The 14493-nt window shown below is 46.2% G+C and overlaps 1 protein-coding gene across 1 annotated transcript in view; it reads left to right on the top strand.

The window, feature by feature from the left end:
• nsl1 (NSL1 component of MIS12 kinetochore complex) overlaps nucleotides 1-13550 on the top strand; it is a 49530-nt gene extending 35980 nt beyond the window's left edge. Inside the window, 3 exon segments of the mRNA XM_072508794.1 lie at nucleotides 5095-5152; nucleotides 8616-8686; nucleotides 12516-13550. Coding sequence (XP_072364895.1) covers nucleotides 5095-5152; nucleotides 8616-8686; nucleotides 12516-12785 — 399 coding nt within the window. The 3' untranslated portion in view covers nucleotides 12786-13550.
• Nucleotides 13551-14493: the final 943 nt, after the last annotated feature.

Genomic DNA, 14493 nt, shown 5'->3' with positions numbered 1-14493 from the left:
GTCAGGGAAATGAATGGCCTTTCGTTCTGGTTCTGAGCCTGCGGGATTCGAAGTTGGTACAGATTGGTAGCTAGGAGCGCCTATCTCGTAGCGAGCGTTGAAGTAAGACTTACTAGATATCAGCGATGGCTGGACCGGTCACTGTCAAGGGTTGGTTCGCGTTGCTGAGTGACCCGGTCAAGCAGAGAAGCAGAGGGCCGATTTGAACTTGGGCTTGATTCTTATAGTCCCCAGTGGCTTCCTGCCTTTCGGGGCGGACCCTGTACCTGGTTCTAAGTGATTGGACTTTGTCCCAATCACTTGGTTCGATTTTCTCCAATGCCGGAGTTCCCTGATCGATGGGCGGCCCTGAGGTGGTCATTCACCTCCCATTGTGTAGGCTTCTGCTGGCGCCAAAGAGTCTGGTTTTGCTTTATGTGTCTAAATGTTGCTCATTGTTCCCGGGGATTGCTCATTAATATGCAGATGGCTGGTGTTTTGTTATGCTGATGGTTGCCGGTATCGATCTTGTCTGGCCTTTCCAGAGGTTAATACACACTCAACCTGCAGCTGGCCGTTTGTGTCCTGTTGGCTGGCTTTCCCATCAGCCTTTGCCGTTCGCCATTTTAAATCGGGAGTTAGCCATTCTAAATCGGGAGTTAGCCATTTTAACTGGCTACATTGTGGACTTTCTGAAGGAGAATGGACTGGCAGGAGAAGGAGGACCTTGAACTTTGATTGAGGAGAACTGAACAATGTTGTGAAAAACTTTCGGTTTATGCTGTTTGGATTCCTTTTGGATTTTTTTTCATTCTTTGGTTCTGTTTGGGGTTAGGTCGGTTTGCAGTGCTTTGTTAAGGGATATGGGGTGGATCTCTGTGTTCGGACCTTGGGAGGGATTGTTTATTTGTTTTTTCTTCTTGCCTTTGTTTTGACTGTTTGCACTAAGAGTGGGGGAGGGGAATCAGTGGGGTGTAAGATGCTAGGTGCCATGGGTGGGTACTGCCAGGCTAGCTGGGCGGGCTAGTTCACGGAAGCAAAGTGGGGGGTAAGCTGAAGATCAAGGGGGAGTGGTAGAGGGGGGTGGCGGGGGGAATTATACTGCTGACGGGGAGGGAACTTTCAAAGTGGAGGAGGGTTGATGATGGTAGTTGCCCGAGGGCGGGCCAGGAGAGGTGCGGGACATGGGCCGCAGACTGGCCTAGAAGAGGTTATGGTTGATCGGGGGTGGGGGTGCCACCACCACCCCCACCGACCATGCTGGTCACGTGGAACATTGGGGGACTGAATGGGCAAGTCAAAAGGGCCCATGTGTTCGCGCGCTTGAGGCAACTGTAGATGGACGTGGCCATGTTGCAGGAGACACATCTGAAGGTGGGGATCAGACTAGGTTAAAGAAGGGATGGGTTGGACAGGTGTTCCATTCGGGGTTAGACTTTAAAATGAGGGGGGTGGCTAACTTGGTTAATAAGTGAGTGGCATTTGAGGTCGTGAATATAGAAGCGGGGGGTGTGATCCGAGGAGATTTGGGAGGCTGAGGAATTAGGAGTTTTCATTCTACTCCAATGTGCATAAGGTGTATTCTCGGATAGACTTCTTTCTGATGGGCAAAACACTGCTGGTTGAGGTGGTAGATGCTGGATATTCAGCAATAGTGGTGTCAGTTCATGCCCTGCACTGGGTGGAATTGCAAGTTAGCAATGGAAAGGCCCAACGCCCGCAATGGAGGTTGGATGTGGGGCTGTTAGCAGAGGAGGAGGTATGTGAGCGGGTGAGGGAGGCCATTCGGGGATATATAGGGATCAATGAGGTTTCGCAGGGATGGTTTGAGAGGCACTGAAGGTGGTTATTAGGGGGAATTAATCTCAATTCGGGACCATAAGGAAAAGATTGAGCGGGCGTTGTTGGACAGATTGGTAGGCGGAATTGTACAGGTAGACAGGAGGTACGCAGAGTCTCCGGATGACGGGCTTTTGAAGGAGCGTCAGAGACTGCAGCTGAAATTTGGGCTCCTGTCCACAAGGTAAGGTGGAGGGACAGCTGAAGAGGGTAAAGGGGGCAGTGTATGAATATGGGGGAAAAGCCAGCAGGATGCTGGCGCACCAGCTGGGGAAACGGGAGACAGCGAGCAAGATTGGGAAAGTGAGGGATACATGGGGGGGGAGGTGGTTTTGGATCTGGCAATGGTAAATGATGTGTTTCAGGTGTTTTATAGTAAATCTCCATGCTAAATGTGGATGTGAAACTGCTGGCAAAGATCCTGGCCACACGCATAGAGGATTGTGTTCTGGGGATAATAGGGCAGGACCCGCCGGGATTTGTTAAAGGACGGCATCTGACGTCCAACGTTAGGTGGCTCTTAAATGTAATAACGTTGCCTCTGGAGGAGCACAAAGTCGAGGTGATGGTGGCCATGGATGCAGAAAAGGCCTTTGATCGGATGGAGTGGAAGTATTTGTGGGATGTCCTGGGAAGGTTTAGTTTGGGCAGGGATTTGTGGATTGGGTCCGGTTGCTATATCAGGCACCGGTGGCGAATGCAAGGACAAACTGGCTTTGGGGATCATAACATTTTAGTCTGTGCCGGGGGACGAGACAGGGGTGTCCACTCTCCCCACTGCTGTTTGCCCTGGCCATGAGGGTGGGGGGGGGGGGGGGGCGGTGTTGACCACAGGGTCTCACGTTACACAATGACTTGCTCCTTTATATAACAGACCTGTTGGGGGAAATTCGCAGGAATTATGGGGATACTGGAGGAATTTGGTTGATTCTCAGGTTACAAACTGAATATAGGCAAGAGTGAGTTTTTTGCGATCCAGGCAAGGGGTCAGGAGAGGAGATTGAGGGAGATGCCATTCAAAGTGGTGGGAGGGAGTTTTAGGTACCTGGGGATTCTAGTGGCAAGGGACTGGGGTCCGCTTCATAAACTAAATTTGGGCAGGCTGATTGAGCAAATAAAAGGGTACTTCCATCGGTGGGACGTGCTCCCGCTGTCATTGGCGGGAAGGGTACAGACTGTGAAAATGACAGTCCTTCCGAGATTGCTGTTCGTGTTTCAGTGTATTCCAATCTTCATCCCCCGCATTTTTTGGGAAGATGAATGCGGCGATCTCGTGTTTTATATGGGCCGGGAAAGCCCCGAGGGTGAAGAAGGTCCTTCTTGAGCGGGGGCGAGGGGGGGGGGGGGGGGGTGGGGCTTGGCCCTTCCGAAATTTATTAATTACTACTGGGCAGCTAATATATCGATGGTTAGGAAATGGGGAGTGGGAGGGGTCGGTAGCGGGTGGAGGCGGCATCTGAAGGCTTTGTTAACGGCACTGCTGCCATTCTGCCGGCTCGGTACTCCACAAGTCCAGTGGTCGTGGCAGTCCTGAGACTGGAGGGGGCGTCGGTGTGATCACCGATTTGTGATAATCACCGGTTCGCTCCGGAGGGGCTGGACAGGTGCTTCAGGAGGTGGCAGCGGGCAGGGATTGCGAGATTTGGGGACCTCTTTATTGAGGAGGGTTTCCCAAGCCTGGAGAAGCTAGAGGGAGAGTTTGAATTACGTGGTAGAAATGCGTTCCGGTACTTGCAGGTACAGGATTTTATCCGGAGGCAGGTCCTGAGCTTTCCTCGCCTCTCACTAAGGGGACTACAGGATAATGTGGTGTCTAAAACAGGGGTTGGGGAGGGGAAGGTCTCGGTAATATATATGGAACTGATGGAGTGGGAAGGGGTCCCAATTGGGGAGGTGAAGAGGAAGAGCTGGGAGGGGAGTTGGAAGTCGGGTTATGGGAGAAGGCCCTGAGGAGAGTCAATGCATTCTCATCATGTGCCAGGCTTAGCCTGATACCGTTCAAGGTGGTCCACAGGGCTCATTTCACTGGCCCAGATGAGTAGGTTTTTTGAGGAGGTGGAGGGTAGGTGTGGGGGAAGTCCTGCGAATCATGTACATATGTTTGGGCGTGTCCAAGGCTGAGGGGGTTTTCAGATGTCATGTCAGAGGTCCTGGAAGGGAGGGTGACTCCGAGCCCAGAGATGGCAATATTTGGAGTGTCGAAAGATCCGGGAGCCCAGGGGGGGGAGAGAGGCCAACGTTTTGGCCTTTGCCTCCGTGGTGGCCTGGAGACTGATTTTGCTGGGATGGAGGGACCCAGAGCCTCCAAAGTCAGGGGTTTGGGTCAGTGATATGGCATGGTTTCTTAGGCGCGAGAAAATTTAAGTTTGCCTAAAGGGGTTCGTTACAGGGGTTCGCTCGGAGGTGACAGCCGTTCATTGACTTCTTCAAGTGTTATGGGCCAGGGTTTCGAGAACCCCAGAGTGTATCATGGAGTTCACCTGACCCACAACTTTTAATAGATTGTGGTATGGGGAGCACACGGTACAGCAGAAATCGAAAAGTATTTTTTAAAGCAAACCTGTGTTTATTCTATGAACTTAGGTTAGCCTTTTCAACACATACAGTGAACATCTTAGCAACCATCAATTCAAATACAACCCCCAAACAACACTAAGTAATCCTTAATAACTTCCCAAACAACATCCAGAAGACCCAAGAAACACCTTTTGACAGAAGCACATTAGGTTTACATTCACTACTGAGAACATTTATAATTCTGAATTCACCAAATGATCAAGAGCTAGTCTTTTCATGGCAGAGGGATCAACAGTACACCTGCTCTGTCTGGCTTCAGCTCCAACACTGAAAACGAAATTAAAACACACCCTGCAGCAAACAGCCTTAGACGAAAGTAAAAAGCTGACAGACAGCCCAGCTCCACCCACTCTCTGACATCACTGCAATAGTAAACACCCATTTCTTAAAGGTACTCTCACTACAGATATTTATATACACACCCATTTATAAACACCCATTTCTTAAAGGCACTCTCACATGGCACAAGAAAAATTGACCGTGGCGGGCGGGTGGGATGGAAGTGACGATTAAGGGCAGGGAATCTAATGTATGGGTAGTTAGAGTTTAGGGCAGGGGGGAGTTGGGTGGGGTTTTTGTGTGTGCTGGATCTCTGTTTAAAAGGGTAAAATGTTAAAATTGTAGATGCCTCAATAAAATATTTTTATATAACTTTATATATAGTTTTGTTACTAATAATACATATTTCATTGTGTTCAGAAACTTTATCAGCCTGAAGTAACCTCCCAAATGCCATCAGAGATCCAACTAGAACATGGTGAGTATGTGGACAATTGTTTTATCAACTTCCAAATGCCTTCCCAGTGACTGTACTGCCCACTGAGCAATTGTTTCCTCAGCCTCAATGCCTTCCCTAGTTGCTGTGCTGCCCACTGAACTATTCCCTAATAAATACATTTGTGTTTTCCTTTTTTTTTGCTCTTCTCAAAGAACCCTTTGTGTAATGTGGATTGCCAGCTTCCCGGAATACTGCTTTTCTTCCTCTTACCTAGCTACTAAATGATCATTCTTTTTTTCTTCTTTTGAGGAGGGGAAAAATGGTTGCCCTTCACGAAGCAGCTCCTTGTGCAGCCAAGAATTGAACATAAATTTCAACTTGCATTTATGGGGTGCCTTTAACAATGTCAAACGTGTACAGAAGTGTTATTGGACGAAATATAACATCAATTGCTTAGATCGTTAGTGGAACAGGTGTCAAAAATCTTTGATAAACAGGTAGATTTTATGGAGGGTCTTAAAGGAGAGAGAGGGTAGAGATGAGACGTTTAGGAATAGAATTGCAGAATTTCAGATCCAGGGAGCTGAAGGCACAGTCTAATTGATGGTAGTTCAAAATAAAAATTGGAATGTGGGAGAGAACAGAATTAGAGGTTTCAGAGAATAGGGGGAGCAAGTTCATGGCAGGTAGGCTGTGGAGGCCAAATCACTGAGTGTCTTTAAGACAGAAATAGATAGGTTCTTGATTAATAAGGAGATCAGGGGTTATGGGGAGAAAGCAGGAGAATGGGGATGAGAAAAATATCAGCCATGATTGAATGGCGGAGCAGACTCGATGAGCCGAGTGGCCTAATTCTACTCCTGCCTTATGGTCTTCTAATTTGAAAACAAAAGTGATAATTTTAAATTCACGGCATTGCAGGACTAGCGGTCAATGCCGTTCAATGAGCTTAGAATGTTACACTCCAGAAAACTAGGGGATTGAGGTGAAAACTAAAGCCATTCTTTACCTGTTTATATTAGCATTTACTTAGCGGTGCACATTACAAACATCTTTTAACCCAACAACAACAGTTTAGTCTTATTTTATACTTCTTCTGTAAAGGAGAATTGGACATAAATTAATTTCCAGTTGATGCCTGCTACCCACACGGCAAATAAATTATTGTACAACGAACACCAGGTTGATTAGTGACCAGCAGTTAGGATGATTTGGAATACAGGCAACAGAGTTTTGAATGACTCAAGTTTAGAAGGGTTGAAGATAGGATGCTGGCCAGGATAGCATCCGAATAGTTGAGGCTAACGGTAACAAACATGGAGGAGTATTTCAGCAATGGATGAGCTGAGGCAGGGGCGTAAACAGGCAGAGGCAGAAGTGGGCAGTCTCGGCAACAAATAGGACATGAGCTCAAACTCGTGGTAAAATAGGATCCTAATGCTCTGTTTGGGTCTCAGATGGTGACCAGGGAGAGGGATTTAGACCATGTCTGTAAGGTGCAGTTTGCGGTGGGACTGAAGACAATGATTTGTTCTTTCCAACGTTTAGTTTGGGGATATTGCCAATCATTTAGCAAATCCAAGACAGTAGTGAGGCCGAAGAAGGTGGCTTTTTAAAAAATTTGATCTGGGAAGGCCATTTCTGGACAGTGGCATAGGACACAACCAGGAATGGTGATGGTGGTGTTCAGGACATTGGCTGCAAGGTATGATTCTATGAGTATGACCAATACAGGCTTTTACTTTTTTAAAAAAATATTTTTTATTCTCCTTTTTCACATTTTCTCCCAAATTTACACCCAACAATAAACAGTAATCAGTACCGAATGTAATGTCAATCTCCATATCAATAACAATGATCCCATCCTCCCACCAGACCCTAGACATTAGCCCGCATGTTAACATAAACAAATGACAAAAAGGAATCGGGAATCACCCATAGTCACCATTAACACACAGTCCCTCCCAGCCCCCGCCCCCCTAGTGATATAGGCTGTTACTTGACTAGTCTGTGGGACAGCTCTTCCAATTTTGCCACAAGTCCCTGGATATTAGCGAGAAGGACTTGACATGTCTACAGTGCTGACTGACGTCGTTATTTCTGATGCTGAAGTTTATACTGGGTAGTCTATACAGTTTTATTCCTTTTTAAATTTTCTGTAGCGGTTTGGTACGACTGAGCAAGCCATTTCAGAGTCAACCACGCTTAGGGTTTGGAGTCACATGTAGGTCAAACCAAGTAATGATGGCTGATTTCCTTCCTTAAAGGGTATTGGTGAATCAGATGGGTTTTTACGACAATCAAAAATATTTTCATGGCACCATTGCTGAGACTAGCTCCCAATTATAAATTATTTATTAGTAGCTAATTTAAAAAAAAAAAAAATCACCAGCTCCCCTGCTGAGATTTGAACCAAAACCTAGCCTGGTGCTCTGGATTACTCATCCACTGATATTATCACTACACCGTCATACAAATAGTGCGGCAGAGTTGGGTATCGTCAGCATACCAGTGGAACTCTTTATTTCTGGGCAACGTGGCCAAGGGAAAGTGTATGAATGAGAACCAGGGGCAAATGTCAGTGCTCTGTCATACTGCTCTTCCCTGAAAATAGTGATAATTTTTTTCTTAACTGCTTTTTTAGATAACTTTGCTCATTGCATAAATAACACTGTTATCTCTGATCTGTCAATTGTATAGTGAGCATTTATTAGCTTGGCAAAAGTGGTTTTGAGCACTATGTTTAACCTATTAGTAACTGACATATAATTCTAGCACAAAAGTGATGTGTAAACTGAAGCAGTTGTTGGATAATAAATATTAATGGATTAGATGGATAATTATGGAGTTCTGTTAAATTATCTTTGGGTTTAGGAACTACTTAGAAGATTAAATGGATCTATGAAGTACCCTTTTTTTTTTTCTTTTTTTTCCGCGGGCAGGGCGCGGGCAGGAACGCGGGCAGGGGCGCGGGCAGGAACGCGGGCAGAGGCGCGGGCAGGGGCGCGGAGAGGAGCGCGGGCAGGGGCGCGGAGAGGAGCGCGGGCAGGGGCGCGGAGAGGAGCGCGGGCAGGGGCGCGGAGAGGAGCGCGGGCAGGGGCGCGGAAAGGAGCGCGGGCAGGGGCGCGGAGAGGAGCGCGGGCAGGGGCGCGGAGAGGAGCGTGGGCAGGGGCGCGGAGAGGAGCGCGGGCAGGGGCGCGGAGAGGAGCGCGGGCAGGGGCGCGGAGAGGAGCGCGGGCAGGGGCGCGGAGAGGAGCGCGGGCAGGGGCGCGGACAGGAACGCGGGCAGGGGCGCGGACAGGAACGCAGGCAGGGGCGCGGACAGGAACGATGAAGTACCCTTTTAAGGTACATAATGTTTTGTGAAAAGATTTGCACTTGTTGTGGTTCACTAAGCAGTTTCCTTCTGATTTTAGAAAAATTCTGAGCCACGGAGATTGTCAAGTTGTATATGCTTAATGTATATATATTTCTAACTCCTAATTTGTAAATGCATTTTTAGTAGCATCCAAGGAGACAGAGTTGGTGAAAATTGCATCAAACATTTCTCAAGATATGAGTGATGTTATGAAGGTAAGAATTCCAAAGCAGCTATATATTAATAATAATCTTTATTGTCATAAGTCAGCTTACATTAACATTGCAATGAAGTTACTGTGGAAAAAACCCCAAGTCACCGGGCGCCTGTTCGGGTGCACAGAGGGAGAATTCAGAATGTCCAAATTACCTAACCACACGTCTTTCAGAACTTGTGGGAGGAACCCACGCAGACACGGAGAACGTGCAGACTCCACACAGAGAGTGACTCAAGCTGGGAATCAAACCTGCTAACCACTGTGCTACCATGCTGCCCACCCATTAATTCTTCATCTATCTAAAGGAGATTCAATCAACAGTTCAGTTTTTAAAAATTTCATGTGTTCCAACTTTTTTGCACTAAGATCTAAACTGGAGCCTTTGGAAGGAACAATTTACTAGCATTTTGTTTCCGACAACTTTGGACAAGTTGCCCTATCTCTGGTCGGGTATGAGAAATCTTGGACCCCCAAAGTGCTATTTTAATTCCTTCTCCAGTACAATGTTCTTGGCTAATTTTAATACTGCACTATTAAAAGTGTATTAGGTTGCTAAAATTTCCTTCAAAATGAAATAGACGGCTGAGAATTAAAATGGCTGTGTTCACATACCGTGTCCAGTGATACAATTATGTATTTATACATTCTTGTGAATGTAGCAAAATTAACTTTTGTGAGTATTAATTGGTTGTCTGAGTCCAGGATATACTAACTGGATCGAATTCAGAACCAATTATTACTTTGCAGTACATAATATTGCCTGCAGATAGAAGTGTTATTATTATTAAATATTATTATTATTAAAAGTTCTCACAAATAATTTTACCCACCAGATAGTAATTTTAAGAAATTAAGAACTATGACTGTACCTATGTATGACTCCATCCATTGCCTGGAGTTGCATAGTAAAACAATGCCATAACTTCCAAGCTCTGGAACTGGAGGGCACCCCAGGGGACCCCTCCCCGGACCTGCCCGGAAGTTCCCAAATAATGATTGCACAACAGTTGCCTGGGAAGTTCCAATTTCAAATGGGCAATTGCCCTGCACTAGGAGCCATCTGAAAATGTGATTTTAAATTGCAAACCTTGGGTGGTTGCGACTGTAACAGCAATAATTACCCCCCCAAAAAAGGCTGGTGGGGGACTTGGCTTACTGAGCTGCCCTGGGAGCATGCTGCACTACACACATCTCGCTCGGTCTGAGTCAGAAGGTTAGGTGACATAGGATCACCTGGATTTCCAGGTACGTAATTTCAAGCAGAGTGGCAATGCCTCTCCATTGGAAGTTGTGGCTCAGAGATCCAAGTCTCGTTATGAAAGCCTGTTCCGGTGGTTAGAATTGAGTGTTAATTTTATATAGTTTCCTGAATGAACTCTTTTCATAAGGGTTTTTCTTTCTAAAATTAAATAAAAAGGTTGAAAAAGTTGCGAATCCTTAGCTCAAATGAGTTGTTGGACCATTCTGACCGATACCGTGGGCAGCACGGTAGCATAGTGGTTAGCACAATTGCTTCACAGCTCCAGGGTCCCAGGTTCGATTCCCTGCTTAGGTAGCTGTCTGTGCGGAGTCTGCACGTTCTCCCCGTGTCTGCGTGGGTTTCCTCCGGGTGCTCCGGTTTCCTCCCACAGTCCAAAGATGTGCGGGTTAGGTGGATTGGCCATGCTAAATTGCCCTTAGTGTCCAAAATTACCCTTAGTGTTGGGTGGGGTTACTGGGTTATGGGGGTATGGGCTTGGGTAGGGTGCTCTTTCCAAGAGCCGGTGCAGACTCGATGGGCCAAATGGCCTCCTTCTGCACTGTAAATTCTATGATTCTATGAATAATGCGCCAGGTTCAGACCCTAACGTTACTGAATGAAGTGATTTCAGATGGAGTGTATTAATTGGCTTCAACATCAATGGGCTAATAAACAAGCATATCTATCTCCCTACTGTTCAGTGGCTACTGTTGAAAATGAGCATATATAGATAGGAATGTGTTTAGCCATGATGTCCCATGTGATGCAGTGGCCTAGAGTTATATTACTGGACTGGCATTAAGATCACAGTGACAAGTTGGAAAATTGAATTCATTAAAAGGGCAAGCACCCAATAACCATGAAACCTGCCTAATTGTCATAAAATCGCAACTAGTTCACAGCTCTAATTCTGGAAAAGGAGCCTGTGGTCCAAGCAAGTTGATACTTGACTTGAGCTCCATACCACATGGTTAATTCTCAAGTGACCCCAGGACAAATGGGGATGGGCAGTAAATAGCCATTAAGCAGAAGGTCGGTGTTGTCCACAGCTCGAGAACAAAATAAGTGATTTTCTATAAATGCTGTTGAATGTGAGCAATTGTGTACCAGTGAGGATTAAGGATGATTTGAGGTAATTTTCAGAGATGGGAGGAGAAAGGAATTAGAACACTAAAAGATTTATTTCTTGGGGGTTGTTTTGCGGGATTGAAGGAGCTGTGAGCGAAGTATGGGCTGGAGCAGGGGGAAATATTTAGATACATAGTTCGAGACTTTGCCAGAAAGGAGATAGAGCTTCCCAGCAGAACCGGCTTCCACATTGCTGGAGGAGGTGCTGACGACGGGGACTGGCGAATGGGGTAGTATCGGCGGTTTACGGGGCTACTTTGGAGGAGGAGAAGGCGCCACTAGAAGGGATCAAGGTAAAGTGGGAGGAAGAGTTGGGAGAGGGTATGGAGGAGGGGTTCTGGTGTGAGGTGCTCCGGAGGGTGAACGCCTCCACTTCGTGTGTGAGGTTGGGGCTGATATAGCTGAAGGTGGTGTATAGAGCGCACCTTACAAGGGTGAGGATGAGCCGGCTCTGAGGGGTAGAAAATGTGTGTGAATGTTGCGGGGGAGGCCCCGCGGAGGAGGGGTTCTGGTGTGAGGTGCTCTGGAGGGTGAACGCCTCCACTTCGTGTGCGAGGTTGGGGCTGATAACAGCTGAAGGTGGTGTATAGAGCGCACCTTACAAGGGCGAGGATGAGCCGGCTCTTTGAGGGGGTAGAAAATGTGTGTGAACGTTGCAAAGCTGGTGGATTACTGGAAGGAGGTGTTTAGGGTAATCTCTAAAGTGGTGCATGTAAAACTGGACCCGGGCCCTCGGGAGGCCATATTCGGGGTGTCGGACCAGCTGGGGTTGGAAACGGGCGCGGAGGCAGATGTCGTAGCCTTTGCCTCGTTGATCGCCCGAAGGCGGATCCTGTTGGGGTGGAGATCAACCTCCACTTGTGCCCTGGCGTGGCGGGGGTACCTGCTGGAATTCTTAATGCTTGAAAAGGTCAAATTTGAACTGAGGGGAAGTATGGAGGGGTTCTACAATACATGGGCATTATTCATTCTGCACTTTAGAGAATTGGATCACATCGAACATTAGGGGTGTTGGGGGTTGGGGGACTGTATATGTTGATGGTGACGATGGGTGATTCCTGATTCCTTTTTGTCATTTGTTTATGTTAACGTGAGGGCCAATGGGGTTTGGTGGGAGAATGGGATCGTTGGTATTGATATGGGGATTGACATTACATTCGTTACTGATTATTGTTTATTGTTGGGTGTAAATTTGGGAGAAAATGTGAAAAAGGGGGAGAATAAAAAAATATTTTTAAAGAAAAGAATGATTTGAGGTTTGGTGAGGATTACAATTTAGGATTGTATCATGGTTAATTTGGTTACTATAGCCAGATGTTTACAGTTATTTAACTAACGGATAATATATCAAGTCTCGAGGATTGCCATTAAAGTATTTTGTACAGTTTTTTAATGTCGTTTCAGATGTATATAATTGTGATGTAAAAGTACTAATAATGATGCAATTTTGTTCCCCAAGCATTTGCCAACATTTATGGGGAAAGCTGAAGGATTTGTACAAACTCTAAGTCTCATCCCCATTATGAAGCAATCCCAGACAAATAAGGCAATCTTCTCAACCCACGCAGAGACACACAATGAACAAGATCTTCCATTTGGAAACACCGATGTCACTCCCTTAGAGACTAATAACAAGAAATTGCTGCAGAATCGTAGCTCTCAGAAAAGAAAATCAGGTTCTTGCGTTAATCAAAAATACCCAAAGCGAAGACTGCATCTCAGCCAGTAAACCTGCAAAATCTTCAGTATCAAAAGACAAACTTGTACATTTCTGCATATAACATAGGATTACATTTTTTAGATGTTGCTAGCCAAGTTCAATGAAAGTTTAAGAACTTAACACCTCAGTTTGCAAGTGGTTGGAGTACTATCAGAGGTATATGATCAAAGTCATCTTATTCATGTTAACTAGGTAAGAGCATGCAGCACTGAGTAGAGCTCTGCGGTGATAAAATGGAAAATTAAGTATTTTAAGATTGTCTAAATAGATGCCTCGTCATGATGTGTTTCTCAATGGTGGGAGGCGGTCCACCATTAGCCAGCGGCAAGATCGTCTGGTACTGCTGCTTTCAAGGGGATTTCCCACTGAACCTGCCCCACCGAGCCGTGAAACCCGCAATGGCGGTGCGCTGTCAGCAGGACCGGAAGATCTGGACCAAGATTTTTAACGTGTGCAAATTTGATTCATTTTATCAGTTTATTCACTTTTTACTGAACCTACCTTTTATTCTAGAGCATTATACAGTTGTGAATAATGCCAGTTACTCCACATTTAGCAAATGTAGATTCAGTTAAAGTAAGCTTGTATAAATGTATGGAATATCTAAGGAAATGAAAATTATTAATATGTACAGATTTGTACATATGAAAGTATGAAATGTAATAGTGTTGAATGGTGGCTTTCTATCTCGGATACCTCTTGTATAAATTTTTGTTTTAAATGTCTTTGTTCAAAAAATGTTATTCAATAATACAAAAATAACCCCAACACAAACCCCAGTTTTATACCAAGACTCCTCACATACTTGATTTTCTCAAGATACAGAAATTCCATCAGGTCCCTGAACCAGGTGATACTGGAGACCTCTACCCGAGCAAGACTCGGCTCCAGGCAAAGCCTCCGTCTTGCCTGCATCACCAGTGAGTCCGATGCTCCACCAACGGGCACAGCTCCAGTTTAACACCCAGGATCCCTGACATCAATAAAGGAGACCCAAAAATTAGCCAAATTTAGAGCAGGACCAGAACATGAGCACATTGTCGGCTGGCCCCCTGGTGCACTGAAGTACCTTTCACACCTGTCCTTCACCCCTGAGAAGAACTCACTTGTGTGCCTTCTTCAACTGTATCAATAATTTATTTATGGGTTGGCCACAAACAGGTCTCGGAACAGTCTGGTGAATGGCTCCCATGTTTTGTGGAAGCCCTTTTCAAACCCCAAGTCTTCCTCCCATTTCCTCCTTTTCTTGTCCAATTCGGTGTTGGCTCTCTCTAGCAGTCGTTCGTACGTGTCTCTACAGTTCCCTTTGTCGAGGATGTCTGCGTCCAGTAGCACTTCTAATAGTGTCTGTCATGGTGGTCACGGGTATGTCCTTGTCTCCTTACGTAGGAAGCTTTTACGGTGCAGGTATCTGAGTTTGTTGCCTTTAGCTAGTTGGAATCTCTGCGTCAGTTCTTCCAGTGTTGTGACCCTACCGTCAGTGCATAGGTCCCTGACTGTCAATGTCTCTTCCCCCCCCCCCCCTCCCCCGTCCTGTCTCCACCATTTGAAGGTGGCGTCGGTGAGTGCTGGTGTGAACCTGTGTTATTGCAGATGGGGGCATTGGACATTTCGGTCAGTCCGAATTGCTGCTGTAGTTGGTTCCACATCTGGAGGGTGGCTATCACCACTGGGCTGCTGGAGTATTTCTAGGATGGGGATGGGAGTGTCGCCGTGC

This window comes from Scyliorhinus torazame, chromosome 1 (genome assembly GCF_047496885.1).
Source record: "Scyliorhinus torazame isolate Kashiwa2021f chromosome 1, sScyTor2.1, whole genome shotgun sequence".
In the NCBI taxonomy this organism is placed as follows: domain Eukaryota; kingdom Metazoa; phylum Chordata; class Chondrichthyes; order Carcharhiniformes; family Scyliorhinidae; genus Scyliorhinus; species Scyliorhinus torazame.
The sequence above is the reverse complement of the archived record's forward strand: the minus strand, read 5'-3'. Positions and strand labels throughout refer to the sequence as shown.